Here is a 17614-nt window from a genome sequence, read left to right on the forward strand (position 1 = left end):
AGACCATTCTCTCCTGGGACATTTCTAAACTTAAAAATAAAGTTAAGCTTTTGGTCTGGGGTTTCATGGATTACTTACTGAATGAAATGCTTTGAAAATTTCTAATTCAAGTTGTCTCAGAGAAAAAAAGTCAACCAGGTTTCCTTATCCCTAAACATGGACTCAGTGGATACTCTCATATTTAGTGCTTAGTCTTTCAGGCTGCAGACTGCAATACAGAGATCTTTAAATGGCCTAAGAGAGCAGACAAATCTGCCTTAACTTTTTCCCAGGGGAAATAATATAGAGAGTATCTCTCTTCATATACAATATATGGGTTTAGATTATATGGATATATCCTCAATTTTTGTGCCATTGAAGTGAATTTATTTTATGTGTTTAAATACATTCTTAAAGGTAAGTTCATTACAATAGTGAACTAAATTTTAATGTTTACATATTCTTATGTCCAAATTGTGCTTCCAAGCTTTTTGGAAAACTCCTCTAATTTCCAATCTGATTCATAACAAAGACAAATGCAATTTTGATTCTAAATCTTAAATTTAGTTTATTATGTATTCAGTTTATTATATATGTGCATTATTTTATAATTTCTGACATGCTGGTTTGAAATTACTATAGAGTCAATATATTATATTAATTTCCCTCAAGCTTTACAAAAAACAAAATATTACTATTAAAATTATATTTGTACTTTTTCTTTGTCATTAGCTTTATTTATATTTTCATCAACTGAAAAACATTGAAAAAATGTAGTTTTCAGTTTCTCCTAAAGGTGGAAATGTATATTGATTGAGAAAGAAAGAAAAAATCACCCTCATGGATGTGGGTATACTAATCTTTTATGATCTTTTCCTGATCTCTATTCCATAATTCCATAACATCATGGTTTAGAAAATATTTAGAAATTCTCTAAGGTCGTGATTTAGAATATCAGGTTCTTTGTTGATCATACATGGTATTAAGATTTTTATTCTTTCTTGTTTGTTTTACGCAGAATCATCCAATATTGTCATACATCTTACTTATCATTGGACTAGAAATCATTTTTTTTGCTAAAAAATTATGCAGTTTATCTCAGTGTTTACAGATTATGCATGCATTAAATATAACTTTATAAAATATGATTATATAATGATATATAACTTAATGTTATTAAGACTTCAGTTTGGGGGGGGGATATGTCCACATTAATGCCAAATTTAGCCTCCTAAACCAAAAGTAATATTTTAAAAACTCAAATGAGTACCCCAGTAAAGATCCTAAAGCCTTTTTTAACATATTGACAGATACCCTCTCCTTTATGTGGACATAATGTATTTACGTATATGTACATTTTTTTATACATAAATCTAAAAAGGTACCCTTTGTGTATAAGACACAGATACAGAGGTGCATGCATATATTTGGGAATACGCAAAGAGTAAATAAGGACAAAAATTATTTGCTGAGTGTAGACACAGCATACATAGTTAAAAAAAAAAGCTACATCCAGTTCACAGCATCTAAACCTTTCTTTTGTTAGCAACACTGTTTAAAATATCGTCTCCCCAAGGAACAATACTCTAGATACACAGTATCTACTTATGGTGGATGGCGCTGCAAATTGTCCAAAGGCACATAGTCATCATTGCCTTTAAACGTAGACTTCTTATGAGATGAGTACTTAAAAATTAGATAGGCACCAAATAAAGGAGAGAGTGGCCACCACTAAGGAACGATATACATACTTATATATTAATGTTCAAGCATGTCGCATTTAGGGCAGAACTTCCTACAGAGCCTGCAGTAGCACTTGTATCAAACTGCTCTATTCAGCCCGCTGCTATGACAACTATCCAGGGGCAAATGTCAGGTCAGCTCCCAGCATCTGTGTCTCACTATAATTGCTTCATCAGAAACCTAACAGCTGCCTTCTTTTTCTCACTGAACGGTGAAAAGCAACATTGCCCAAAGAACTAAATGTTGAGATATTCCTTATCCTCTCCCCAGCCTACACCCTTGGTTCCTATCATAGCGTGTTTGTGATTTTCCCTATTTGGTGCTAAAATTGTGTTTACTAGGCTGTCAGAAAACATTCTAAATTGCAGTATTAATTCCAGTGATCACTGCTGTATTTAGCCACACATTACCATTCTCAGGCTTGAGTATTCCCATTACATTAGCAAGTATCTCCTTAAAAGGCTCTTTCCTTCCCTAAACCTGAACCTTTTGCCATCCACATCAAGCCACATATAGATATTTGTTTAGTGCTTACCATCATCCCAGTATATAATGAGGTATCTTTGAGGCTCAAAGTGATAAAAAGCCAAAGCTGTTTTAATCCTACAGAGTGATACAAAATCGTAGAGTCAATATTCCAAAAGACACCTGGAGGCCATTACACTGTTAGCTGGGTATATGCTCAAATACCAATACTTGTTGTGCTGATAGTTGTTGCTACACAGAGAAGTGGGGAAGGGACTTAGTTCTGTGGGCTGAGATTTGATCCAGGACGTGCTTCTTAAAGCAGATGTACTTTGAGAAGGGGGTACAAATAAACATAGAAGTGGCATTAGAACTGACCAATAGCCAGGGCAAAGACATACTGGTGCAAAGAGGGGGTGCTTAGAGGATTAAGAATCCTGCTCTACATTCATATGCCTCTGAATCCCCAAAATGTCATTGATATGGAAAGAAAACAGGACCAACAACGAGGAACTGCATTTCCTATTGGTGTGATGTTTAGTCATGAATAATAGTCGTAATGACGTATACCTCACTGAGTTTGGGGAAAAAATTAAATGAGAACATTTATGTAAATTTAACATTAAGGTATAAGAGAACACACAAACATTACTATAATATTACTATAATATGATGTGTTTCCCATATGTGTCCTGATTTATTTCCCAAACACAGTTGAGATCATACTTTGAATGGTGACAAACTTGGAATTTAAAACTGAATCTGGGTATTTGAAATGGTTTCAACAAATTTTGTTCTTAGAGTAAGAATTAGCAAATAAATGGTAGTTAAAGACATTAACCTATATAAAGAATTAAAGAAAATACACGGATAATCGGGCAGTTCCCTAGAAAGGAAATTTTCCTCACACGTGTGGAGACATACAAAGCTTGACAGCTTCATTGGGCTTCTCAAACTTGCTTCATAGGCAATAATAAATGATAGAAAAATGCAATTGAATTAAACTAATGTGACCTTCTCAGTTCTGTATCCAAAATAAGTATTCAAATTCTTGCATGCTATGAATGTATGATGGCATTAGGAGTTGAAATTTATGAAGCATTCTGATTTTCATTACTCAGAACATTACCCTGAAATCAAAAGGGAGCTAAATTCTTTGTGCTATATTGGTCTTTTTTTCTTCTTTTTAAAGAGAAATAGACTATTGTTTCTAGTGAAATATAGAAAAATCACTGAAGAAAGAAAGGAAGAACAAAGGAAAAAGGAAAGAAAATCTAAACTGAAAATTAACTTTTCCAGGCCTGTTTCTTTTATAAAATAAATTTATTGAACCAAGTAGTGTGTAAGGTCTCTGTAGCTGTACCTTTTTAAAACGAGTCTGATATGTCCCATAGTAAAAATGATAATTTAATATTTTGAAAAATAGGCTCTTCTTTTGAAAAGTTGTGTATAAGTGATCCCCAAGTATAGCAACTTTGTGTATATGCCCACGTATGTATTTAAAACATCCCACTGCTTCTGATTCTACAGACTATTTGTTTTCCAAAGGCCTAAATCAAAGGCTACCTTCTTCCTCTAACATCTCAGGTCACCCCACCTGAAAGCAGTCATGTAGCAAAGATAAAGAAATAACCCACAGGAAAGACGTTGGTATAGTAAGAAGCTTTGCTTTAATTGCTGGGTTTTTTTTTTTTTTTTTTTGATGAGGAAGATTAGTCCTAAGCTAACATCTGTTGCCAATCCTCCTCTTTTTGCTGAGGAAGGTTGGCCCTGGGCTAACATCCGTGCCTGTCTTCCTCTACTTTATATGTGGGACGCCTGCCACAGCATAGCTTGATAAGTGGTGAGTAGGTCCATGCCCAGGATCCAAACTTGCGAACCCTGGGCTGCCCAAGCGAGCAAACTTAATCACTATACCACTGGGCCAGCCCCCAATTGCTGTTTTCTGATGGAAATCATAATGCCTCTGGGATTCAGATAAACCTTTCACTTACATCTACCTATTTTATTACTTAATTTACAGTTAAAGCTATGACCTCTTTTTGTACTTTTGTTCTCTGCCCTCTTTCCAGACCTCAGAACCACGACTTCTATTAAATCTCATTTAGATTTTCATATGGGGACTTGGGAATAGGAGGCTAATCACAAACCTCAGGGGTGAAAAAAGTGATATTCCTGTCATGTGCTGAGAGTTCCCTGAGTGTCCTTGGGTATTAGGAGCAGAATGCACTGTTATGTCTTCTTAAATAACAAAACTAGCACCAAAACCAAGAAAATGGAATGTTACTAGATTCAATGAAAAGTTTAATCCTAATGTAGGAATCTCACCGGATTTTCAATTTAATTGTATCATTTAAAATGCTATTTTGATCTTACTGTGTTCAAGTTAAAACACTGAAAGGAGCTTAGAAATAAATGTGACTTGGTTTTTGATTTATATAAGCATCATTTTTCTCTTGATGAAAGAGTGTAGATACAAGCTCTTAGAAATAGCTTTGCATAAACTCCTAAAACAGTGAGAGATAGTCCTCCTTATATCCCATTAACAGGGTGTAAATAAGAACAAACAGAGACTGCCCCATAGACATTTAGAAGCCATGGGTTGTTGAAGCAAAAAAAATTTTTTGTTTTTTTTTCAAATATTGTTGACAAGGCAAAGAACACTGACAGCACAGCACAGATGGGGCTTCTTCCGGCAGGTGAGAAACTTATAAGAGATTGTTCAGTACAGATCAACTTTGCTGGCAGGCCCATCAGAAAGTCAGGCTCCCTTTACCATTATGAGAAACAGGTAAATTACCAAGAAAGCAAGCTGACCTGCCTCAGGGTTGTTCTCTAGGACAGACTTTATAGGATCACCTGTTCCATCACCTGCTCTGCAATACCTGTGCCTGTAGCAAGAGCTCTAATGTTAGCACTGCATAATCCTTAGTAAAGATTAATAACTAAATCCATATTTAAAATTTATGATCAGAAGACTTTTGTCATGAAAGAAAGATGCACTGATATTTTAGAAAGATTTCCTCTATAAATGAAAGTAAAATCATTTTTAATGAAGGCCAAGCCTAGCTACCTGGAATACCCAGCTCTGCAGAGACCCTGCTTTCCCAAAGTGCTGAGTAACTGAGAGGACAACAGTGTGTTTCTTGAGGCCACTGGTCCATTATATTTACCACATGAGTCATGTCAAACTTCATAAATCTCCTTAGGAAGAATAGCCTAATTTGTCAAGTTATTATATTATCTAATTTCATAATAAATTTGTGACTATGGCTAAATTTCCCCTATACACACAATATTGTGGTTTCACAGTAACTAATGGGTTTTAGAGTGGTTAGATTAAAGAGAAAAGACAGGACAAGGAATGAACAAATTATGAGAAATAAATTATAAAAATGAATATGTTTGGCATGAACCAAATATGTCAAGCTCTTCATTTATCTGCTAAGCCTAAAAATAATTGGTTTTAAAATAAATAATATTAATAAAAATGCTGTCTTCATGGAGAACCTAGTAAACCATATGTTCCCCCCCGACATTGGCACCGAAAAGTGTATCAACATATTATGTTGAATTTCTCTGTATGAATTCAAACCACCTACTCATATCCTGATGTTTATTCACTTGAAATTAATAACATCCTAAGCCGAAGATGTACCTAAAAATTTAAAAAAAATCATTTCTATACAAATGTGGGAGAATTCCCAATGAAGCCAGAAAACCAAATAGTGAAGTAGAATGTGTAACAGAAAGACAAAAAATCAGAAGTTGAGGCTTGTTCCCAGCTTCCCCCCAAAACCCACAGATGTTGCCAGAAAGAAAGTTTCTCAGCTTCAGAGTCCCCATCCATAAAAGAGAGAAAACGTTTGATTTACATGCTTCACAGTACTATTGAGGGACCAATAAAATATACTCTACATCAGGACTAAGAAATAAATTGATACATCACTATATAAGGAAAATATGTACACTAAGGAAAAATTTTATACAGAAATAACCTTACTCTCAATTTAAGAAAAGAGGGTAAAAATTCATTGTTTGATGAAAACCATAATGTCAGTTGTTGGAGACACCATCAACTGAAAAGATAGAAAATGATAAAAGAAATCTTTAAGATAGAAAGAGTAATAATCTTTGTACACAGTTATATAAGTTAAACCTATAGGAAAACATTAAACTTTGATTCCTCGTTAGCTGAGCTAATGTTGTGGCATGGAAGAGTACATATTCCCAAATTACTCATTTTTGATTATTTTGTAGCAGATTAATCTTCATAATTACTTTTTGGCATATGCTCAAATTTAAATATTGTCAGATTTAAATAGCAAATCTGAAATGATAGGTAGTAGAGGAAGTAATTCCTTGCTGAATCAGGACCTCACCTTTGCCCCTAGTCTCATTTACACTTAGTTGTCTATAGGGTTCTGAAGCGTCCTAAAAATTGGACATGTCTCTCTCCTTCCCACCTCTCTCTGGCATGTACTTAAGTCCAACTAACTTAACTGCATATAAAACCCCTGCATAGTCTACTTTAAACCTTCATGTCCAATCCCCACTCCTTTCATTTTTTTCCCAAGAAACTCAAGTTTCCCTCACAGGAGGCTACTGTTTTTAACACTCAAGAACTTTTCATGTTTGGAAATGCTTTATGTGTTTGGAAATGCTCTATGTGTTTGGAAATGCTCTATGTGTCTGGAATATCATCTTCTTGCTTTTCTGTCTGTCAAAATCTCCTTCATTTCTCAGAGCAACTCTGTAACCTAAGAGCTCTAAGCCTCAGTTTCTCCACTTCATTAAAATCCATGACAATCACATAAAATAGGCTTGCAAAACACCTTGCATAGTGCTGCATCCATAAATGATTCTGGAATTAAATGATTCCAATTAATATTATTATTAATGAGGAAAATAAGGTTCGTTACAAGTTAGATGACTTGGGAAGCATATTCTGTCTCTCAAATCATTTAGAATTATACATGTTACAAAGGAAATACAGTGTATTCCAAGAACTGCCCTAGATGGTGCTTTGTTTTTCTCATAGAATATATTTTCTCCTTTGGATGAAATGGCCATGCTGAAACATATTTTGAAAGATGCAAAGATAGAGGCTTTTCTCCAAAATATTGTATATAAGAAAGGACAATGCTAGGAGTAGGATAAAAGCTGAGGATGATTGAGGACAGGGGCAAGGAAGTGTTGGCTGGAAGGCCACAGAAATAGCTTTCAAGTCATATCTCAGTTACTATCATATTGTTTAAATTTAAGCATAAAACTCTATTTAAAATGTTGCTTTTAGTTATGTATTTGTTAAAGATTATAAATGTTACCAAAAGCACACACAAATCTAGAATGAAATATGAAAGAAAAGCTGCCTGGCTCAAAAACGATGTCTTGACCATGGTGCTGTATATAGTTTTCAAATATCCATAACAGGGGCTGGCCCAGTGGCATAGTGATTAAGTTCACGTGCTCCACGTTGGCGGCCCTAGGTTCAAGTGTTTAGATCCCGGGCACTGACCTACACAGCACTCATCAAGCCATGCTGTGGTGGCGTTCCATATATAAAATAGAGGAAGACTGCCACAGATGTTAGCTCAGGGCCAATCTTCCTCACACACACACACACACACACACACAAACAAAAAACACAAATATCCATAACAAAATAAAAAGTCTATATGAAAATTGCCATGACACTTATGTGGCTATATTTTAAACCTTTGTACCTACAATTGCATTTCTTTTAATGATATACCCACTCATTAGTACCCTAACAGATCAAGGAAAAATCATAACGAGATACACGTTGCAGTGAATTCACTGCTACTAAGATAACAGAGTAGCAGGAACAATGAGTTTACCAAACATGTTTCGGTCCTGGGCCAGTGGTTTCATGCTGGTTTACTAACAGAGATTTTCTTTTTTAACTTAGCAATACGTCAGTTTTCAGTACTTTTTTACCCTGCTTTCCCATCTTTTATTATATCACAGCAACTAACATGCCATTTCCCCTTGCCCCCAAAGTGTTCTTTTCAACAGAGTCAAAGGTGTCTCACAGCCTACCATTGATCTCCCGTCTGTCCTAGTGGCTGCAAAAACTGTCACCCAGCACTCACGCTGTGCTGTCCTTCATGAGGGCTGTGTCTGTTGTGTTGCTGCTGGGGAAACCCTTGGCCATTGGTGTTATGTGATCTCTTCTATAGAACTACACACTAATTTAACTGAAAGCACTGAACAGAGAAAAGAAATCACAGAAACCCTCACATTATTCAGAAACTTCAGCAAGCCTAGGAATAAAATGTATGTCACTCCTCAAAAACAAAAAATACACACCGATGGGAGAGAAATCACCAGCAAGTAGCTGGTTCTAATCTCTCACTTTCTGCCTCTGTCTCTCTACTTAGATGAATTATAACCAATAACATTGAGATATCTTTGTTTTTAAGGACATAGTAATGAAATAATATCCAAATAATAAAGATAGAGGAAAAGACAAATCTTTTAATTTGTGCTATGTCATAGAACTATAAAAGTGAAGTCTGACTTTGCTCATCTTTTTGAATCATCAAAATGAGGAAGAGTTTCCTACATAACATAAAAATTATGTTAAAAGAAAAGAAATGCTGAACATATTCTATAATGCAGTGGGGATGGACCCCAGCTCTGTGAAATCTGATTCCTGATGAAGCAGTAGGCTTCTGTCCTTGCCACTGGTTTGCTTCAGGGCTGAGGCTGCGTAATAACAAGCCTCTTCTGGCTTCTGGTGCAAGGTGGCCATATCAAATAAAGTATTTAACACATCCATAATGCCTTTCATGTTCATAGCTCGAAGAGCTTTATAAAATCCAATTAATGCATCGAGCTTCATAAACTTTGAAGAACATACATAACTACAGCTCTACGCGTGGCTAATCATGGGCAGCAAGCAGTCAGATATGTGGCTTAATAGAATCCAGATTTTAACTGTCCAGTTTTTGAATTTTCATGTACCTACAGAAAGGCAGGGACATAATGAAGAATCTGTGAGTCACTGGCAAATTCTAGGAACTGTGAGTTGGGTTAAGAATGCTCACAGAAAAGGATAATCTTATTGCCAACGCCCAAAAGAACTCTGGCTCTCTCTACTTGGGCAAAAAGAGGGTTTAGATCTAATTAAGAGAGGGCTCCCCCCATCTTCATGCTTTGGTTGGAAGTGCAAAATCATTTGCTAGAAGCCTTTGTGTGGCATGCCAAATGGAATCTATAGAATTCACAGTAAGAACAGATAGTTTAGATATTTTTAAATAGCTATGTTTAATATATTTTAAAATATTAACTATACACTAAACCAGTGTTCATAGTGCAAAACTCATTCCCCGGATGAAGTGAAGCACTTTGAGAAGTTTGTAACCTTTTTCAAGCTCATATTAAGACAAAAATGTCCTGCTTGGAATAACTTACTTACTGGGGAAACCTGGTTTGCTAGTTATGGAAGAGTGCAAAAATCTTTGTGAATAAAGCAGATAGTTATCCAACAAAAAAACTGCACCGTCAAAAACATTATGAGCAGAGGCACAGATGTTATGAGTCCAAAGAATTTGTTCCCGGAACATGGGTTTTCCTTCAGTGAACATAACCAATGAAAAGGTATGGGATCATGGAGAGATCACGAGTGTCAGACTCACATAATACAAACTTATACCTTGACTTGCCCGTGTAGCTGGGTGACTTTGTACAAATCATCCCACTTCTCTAAGCCTCAGTTTCCTCATATGTAAATGAGAATAATAATACTTGTCCTCATGGAGTTGTTGAGAATACTAAATGAAAAAAAAGTCTATAAAGTGCCTATTAGGTTTCCAATAAATCATAGAATGAGTTTTTTTAAATCATTTCTTCCAGATCCCCCCACAAATCTCAATCCCACTGAACTCTTTTAGGACCTGGAAAGAACATTCTTATGTGGGGGTGATATTGGATATCCTGCATTCCCTGGTGACAGAGCCTTGCAATAAATGAACACTATCTATGAGGACACAGAAATAGGAAACAGTTAATATGGAGAAAAGGGTCAAGGACCACTGGGCCCCACCCATTCCAGTCCCTACTCCCAGGGCAGTGGTGAAAAGTCACACTCTTCATTATTGCTAGCAGTTTTTCTTCAATGAGTAGAAGCTCATGAAGGAAGTAAATTTGAGCTCAAATTAAAGACCGTCAAAATGATTATAGCTCTCTGACCATAGGATAAGTGTTTTGGTAAATAGTAGACCTTTAGTACTGGAGGTGAGATTTTCCTACCACTGGAGGTATTCAAGCAATTGTGAATATATCATTGTTTTTTTTTTAAGATTTTATTTATTTATATTTTTCCCCCCAAAGCCCCAGTAGATAGTTGTATGTCATAGCTGCACATCCTTCTAGTTGCTGTATGTGGGACATGGCCTTAGCATGGCCAGAGAAGTGGTGTGTCGTTGCGCGCCTGGGATCCAAACCCCGGGCCGCCAGCAGCGGAGTGCGTGCACTTAACCGCTAAGCCACGGGGCCGGCCCATGTGAATATATCTTTAACAATATATAAACTTATTAAATGCACTATGCTTTTATATGTATTGCTTTATTAAATCCTCAAAATAAATCTATGAATTTGATAGTTGTATCCTGTATTTTACAGATTAGGCCAACAGTGGTTAAGTAATTGGACCAAATATTGGTGGATGACCAGCTCTGGGGATATTGTAGAGTGATATCATAGGTAGTACATAACATGAATCGGTCATTTAATTTTTGTAGCAACTCTATATATGACCGATACTATGTGGGGATATATGGAAGCAACCAGGAGAGCCCATTCAATCCCAGAATTCTACCATTCCAATTTCTAGAATTACGATCTTTTCTCAAAATGACTTAGTCTGACTTCAAAATATCTATATCTGAGATAGTACTATTGATGCTTCTTTCTAGTTTTACTGATACCGATGCAATAACAGAAAAGATAGAACATCAGTTTAAATCTTCTTTTCTAGGCTGAATTTATTGATGTTTACTATGTGCCAGGAAAAATGCTAAGTACATAACATAAATCTGTCATTTAGAGTTCTTACAACAACCCTGTGGGATTAGTACTGTTATTATTGTTATCTTGCATATGAAGAAACTGAGGCACAGAGAAGTGGAATAGCTCTCTGAAGGTCACAGGATTACCAAGAGTAGAGATGAGAATCAAAACCAGATGTATTTAACTCCAGAATGTGCAATCTGAATCACTATGATAGACAGTATTGTATATAGTGCTGTAACTCATTTTAAGCAAGATAAATTTTAGAGTTATAGTAATTATAAAAGTCTCAACTGAGGACATGTGTATGTGAATGAATACTGTTGGCAAAGAATGATTAGCAAATTCAAAATCAGCATTTTCATATACATTTTACCTGAGGCTAATACTATGTTGTTTATTTAGCTAAAGGCTTCATCTTTTGCATTGTTTAGCATTATTAGCACATACCATATTAATAATAAATACATAAAATTAAAAAATAATGCAATTCTGAAATATTTTTAAATACTCTAAGCCTGGAATGGAAGAACTTTTTAAAAATTTTCTTTGAAGCTCATTGCTCACAGGAAAAACAAAATTGGACTAACAATTTAATCTTCTCATCCCAACCTCAATTAGAAACAGGAAGTACCTAGATCATTTGTTGTAAAAATAATTTAAAAGTCAGAAAACAGCATACTTTTATGTATAATGTTTAATATTATATCTTATAATATAGTTATTTATTATGGATATTAAGAAAGAGGGCTAGAGAGAAAAAGAAAGCAGAGAAAGACATTCCAGACATGAGAAGAGGAGACAGACAGATGCAGATAAACCAAGGGAAAAAGTGAGTGAAACATCAGTGAACAAGGCACAAAAAATAGACACATCCACATCACATGGACATACATCCTTAGAAAAGAGACCTAGAAAGATGATACTTCATGGGAAAACAGTAAATGATTCATTAATGAGGAAGCAAACCCAGGACACAGATTTTCATTATTTTATATCCCCATTTTTTGGCTTTCCAGATTTCAAAGTCATGGTGTGCTTTCAGCATTCCCAGCACAATCTGTTGACATTTAGCAGTAGACCAGAGGAAATTAAAGAGAGGTTCATTTTCATTCAAAATGAACACAGGTCACTATCAGAAGCGATCAGGTAAATTTACAAAACTATTGTAAATGATCAGTTGGAACCTGATTTAGATAAGTAATTAGGCTTCAAGTTGATACTGAACAGAATTATAACTCATTAATTTTAAAATTGTCTATTTTTTCACCACAGAAAATTTCTGTTGTTGGATCTCCATTGATCTCATGAACATGCATTTTCAAGTTTAAATTCATATCACAAAGACACAAAAACTATATATTTGTGTACTTCAAAATCCATTCAAAAGTTTTTGCTCTTCTACATAAATCTGACTAAATTAACCGTATTTGCTATAACTGGTGTCCACCAGACCCCAAGCCTCCTCAGTACCTGTTGTCTATCCAGACGCATCCTCTTGGCAGCATTTCTACTCTCACTCTCACAGGCTGAAGCCAAGATACTTTCTGCAACTGCTGAAGTAAGGTGGGAAGGAATAGGTCGAGACTAAAAAAAAAAGAGAGAGAGAGAAAATATGAAAAAATTATTAACAGTATCATTAACAGACCAATGCTACTCTCAGAAGAGCTTACAGGATGTGCAGGAGTATCCATTTATTTCAACTGACTCATTTCAATAAAAAGAGGCAATGGCAATTGCAAAGATGAAAAATGAAACCTAGTTAGAGGTTAAAGCTGTAGTTGCTACACAGAACCATCATTCATTCTCACAGCTCCATTGTCACAAGTATTTAGTCTGGGCCATTAAGCTGGAGTTTGAACAGGCAGTGGCAAAATTGCTGACTGGGTTTTGCAAATAAAACAAATCCTTTAATTCTTTTATAACATGACAATGCACAAGAAAACAAAACAAAAACAAGTGACAGGGCTGAAACATAGTTGGAAAAACTGACAGACACTCAGACCATGTCAAATAATCTTAATATGAAATATTATGAATATTTACAGAATAAATTGTGACACAATTGATGTGATTAAAATCCTTTGAAAAATACTTTAGTTTAAATACAAACTAAAAAGTCAGTCCTAGAACAATTTTGATATAAGAAAAGTTTGATGTTTTAGATGTGAGATGTGTGTGTGCCTGCATGTTTTATTTATAAATGAGCTAATATTATTAAACAAGTACATGTTGAAAATCCATCTTCTATGAGCCCACAAGGAAATTAATTAACCCCCCAACTAAGCTTCTAATTAACTACAAATTGTTTGCAACTCTCCATATCATTTGTGATAATCAGAAAAGTTTTCCATTCTCTTTTCCCATAATTACATGCAAAGTCATCTAACTGAAAGATGAAGTACTTAATGATATTGAACAGTCTTTTTAATAAAGGTAAGCAAATGATAGATAAGAAATAACATGAAAATTAAACCAGATGAGACAGAAAAATATGAAATTATGAAATAAAATATCTTTTGGGAATCTAGCATTTATAGTGGCATGCCACCTTAGGGCTTTCAAAGCCTCAATCTAAAATATGTATGGATGCCATTTATTAGAAGTCTCTGAACTAATACAGACCTTTGAATTGTTTTTATTTTTGTAAACGAATGTGAACATGCCTTTATAGTACTTGATACATGTTGTTAACTCTGGCATGTAAAATGTGCTTTAACAAATTGAAGCATAGGGTTTATGTCTCAAACAACATTCTAGAATAGCTAAATTCAGACCATGGTGTTTTAATGGACACTCTTCAGTGTAATTTGTGTAGTGTAGAAAGAGACCAGGCTCTGCCCTTGCTTGAACTAGGGAGTGATTTCTGCAACTACCTCAACAGCCTTCCTGATACTTCCACCTCCAAAGTACCCTCTGTAGGCAAAAGGTAGAAAGGGATAGGGTACAGTCTCCACCTGCTAACCTTGTGAGATGTCTGAAATGATGACTAGACAACTTTGACAATAAAGCTTTAGAATGTTTGGAATGCTATTTTTGCAAAAGAGAGAGAAGAGAATGGCCCCCGAGGTAGCAGGCAAAATGCAGCAGAAGCGTTTTGAGAAAGAAATTAGAAAGCCAGGACTGTGTACTGGGAACAGAGAAGAGGGTCAAATGAGGTAAATCTAAAAAAAGAAAAAAGTATCATAGAGATGTAAATATAATTTCAAAACTCCTACTGCTTCTTCATTTCATTCTGTATTTCACAGAAATACAGTACGGATAAGACCATCTAGCCCAGAACCAAAAATATATTAAGCTACAAAATCAGTGTCTTATTAAAAGATGGCCACAGCATGGCTCAAAATTTTCATCTAAACCACATGGAAATTAGGTACCCTTGATGTTCTTCTCAATTGAATTATGTTTCTAGGCAAAAGTGTTATAGGAAGAATTGGAATAAGAACATTCCATTAAGACAAATGAAACGTTATTTATTTGATTGTAGCTATCATTGTCAAACAGAAGTGAGAGATCACACTTTTACTAACTTTATTATTTGACCCTTCATCTGGTTCCAGGAACTGAATAAACAGTGTTTAACTAAAACATTAGCAGCCTCCCTTTTTGCCTCCAATTATTGATGGCCACATGAAATTCAGAGAGACATATTTCTGCTCTTCATTAACTTTATTTTTCTCTCTTTATCAAGTATCTCCATTCAAAAGTAAGAATACGTAATTTTGGAATTTTATATAAAATATATAATAAGAAATTTTTATTAAGCTGATTAAATTGTAGTAATAAACACACAAGTTCCTAAAACACACAAAAGTATGTTGAAGAAGAACACAAGGTAAAATATCCCTTCAATTAAAATCAGTAGCATTTCCTTTCAAATTCTTTTTTAATTTTTAAAAGCAAAATGGGAAATGACTTTTACTAGAACAGTAAAAGTTGTTACGCAGGATAATTTATATAATTTTCTTTTCAGAGAAAATGATAGAGAGAGTTGGGAGTTCCCCTGATATATTAAATTAGTGTTCTCAGAAACTAGAATAATGTCCTGGCTGAGTGGAGCTAGATATTTTTTAAGTCACTGCATAACCAAATATTTCAAGATTTTGGAAAAAAATCAACTTCAAGATAAAGCAAGCATACACTCTTTCCTATTAAGCAGGAAAAATAAATAGAAGCAAAGACATATGATTAGACATTGCCAGCAGTTAAACAATGTAATTTTGAAAACGGAGTTGTTCTGAGTTTATTGCAGAATCATAATTTGATAACTGTAAATGGCCATAGAAATCATTCAGTACAAATTTCTTCTCTGAAGTTTGAAGAAACTGTAACCCAGATAGATCAATTAATTCGCCGAAGGACAAATTGAGTTAGATAGAGGACTCAGGGTCCGTGTCTCCTAATTCTCGACTCTTTCACTCTCCTAAGTTCTGTTGTACACTTACTACTTTTACATAATTTATCATTAAGATAAAATATTCTAGAAAAAAATCCTTACATACAAACTATTGTGCTCAACTAAAAAATAAGCAGAACAAAGATGGCCCTTTACATGTATGTATTACAATCATAATAATGGATTCAAGCTCATTGGAGAGAAGGGCAGAATGAATTAATAAAATCTATAATACAGGTTAAGAAATATATATATATTTTCAAAGAATTTACTATATCTCAAATATATAACAAAATATATACTTCCAAGTAGAAAACCAGTACCGTCCTAATTTGATTTTAAGATAAACATTAATAATACCTAACTCATATTGAATGCATAGGATGTAGAGGCATAAATTCAAAAAGCTTAGATTTATCATTTACTTTAGTCTTGCAAACAACTCTTGAGTACCTATATTCCTCATATTTTAGAGAAAAATAAATTGAAGTTCTGAGAGGTTATATAACCTGCCCAAGACCAGACAGCTATGTATGTGGAAATACCTGGATTCAAATCTAGTCTTATGATAAACTGGGAATAATAATCCCTAGTAAAGATTTATTCTCATTTTACAGCTAAGGCCTCAGTGGGATTAAATAAAGCTAGAGCTCTTAAATACTACACATTCCTGCAGAGGAATCCATGTACAGCTAACTCCATTTTGCATTTGAGCAAAGAATAGATTAGGATCTCCCTGAAATCCTTCTCTTAAAGTGACTGAAATTCTCCTAATATATTTTCCTATTAACTCTTTAAAATGTTTTTCACTAATAGCACAAAGATGAAATGTAACATATCTAAGTTTTGTCATATGTTCTAAACTGATGCAATCTAAATTCACAAGATTTTCATGTTGGAGTAACCAGAAGTGTCAAGAAATTACTGTATATGAAACATAAGAAAGCTTAGTTTCATTCCAAAATGAGAATGAGGAACCAAGTAGAGAAGTTCTTTCTCTCCCGTGAGGCAATCCTGCTAAAAATCTCCTTGGTTCTAATGTTGATGAGCCAATACCAAATGCCAACGCTCCTCAATACACACAGAGCTCAATTATGCTGTGGCTGGTCATGAGATACTAAATATAAAAGACTTTTGCTTATTTTTCTTCCACAGTTTGGCTTTCATCTATTTCATAGCTCAAAAGTACTTATATCAAGATAGGGAGAAGGAAATTAATAAATTTTGCTCCTTATAAAAGCAATTTTAACATAGAGAAATTTAAAACTATTATTTAGTGTGAGTTCTGAGAACCATCTTTTTCAGAATTCTCCTTTCTTTCACCGCATTTGATAGCCAAGTGCTTATACTAACATCACTGTGTTGGGGCCTTCCTGGTAGATAATGAGCAGAGTGTGTGAAGGGCTGTAGTCATGGATTCCCCAGGGACGAGTGCTGAAGATCCTCTAAGAGTGGCCATAAAACACAGAAGCTTCCATGTAATAATTTGAGATAAGAAAATTTTGACAAAAAAATCAAATGCAAAGAATTCAATAAGTAATTTATGAAAAACAACACTTCTCTTTCTGGGGGAATCTAGCTCAGTAAATATACAATTTGGTATATATCTTAGAAGAAGATTTTAAAATAATGAATCTAAAATGTATATAATCATACACTCTAAATGATTTATAGCAAGATTGAGAAGATTTGTTACCTATTTCTTTCCCTGGATATGAGATAATGCTAACCAGCTCTCACTAATTATCTTTTCATAATTAACTGTCACTCTCAACTGGGATGAGCTGATCTTCTCCCTGCACTGTTCTTATCATAATAATTATCCATGCCCAAATCAGTGGTGGTTGTTTCATTAAACAGATGGCTAAACTGTCACATGGAGCTTTTGGAGTTTAAAAAGTCACATTTTAATTGGGGACTTAAGATGTGATTGCTGTTGGCACAATGTAAATGTGCCTTTCCTTATATATTCATGTAAAATTTACCACCACACCA

At 34.7% G+C, this 17614-nt stretch overlaps 1 protein-coding gene across 3 annotated transcripts in view; it reads right to left on the reverse strand.

The window, feature by feature from the left end:
• Positions 1-17614, reverse strand: part of NOL4 (nucleolar protein 4) — a 432326-nt gene that overhangs the window by 64253 nt on the left and 350459 nt on the right. For all 3 annotated transcript variants that reach the window (XM_058556965.1, XM_058556968.1, XM_058556967.1), the window contains one exon: positions 12697-12810. In XM_058556965.1, coding sequence (XP_058412948.1) covers positions 12697-12810 — 114 coding nt within the window. The remainder of the gene's footprint in view (positions 1-12696; positions 12811-17614) is intronic.

The sequence above is a fragment of the Diceros bicornis genome, chromosome 16, assembly GCF_020826845.1.
Source record: "Diceros bicornis minor isolate mBicDic1 chromosome 16, mDicBic1.mat.cur, whole genome shotgun sequence".
Lineage (NCBI taxonomy): Eukaryota > Metazoa > Chordata > Mammalia > Perissodactyla > Rhinocerotidae > Diceros > Diceros bicornis.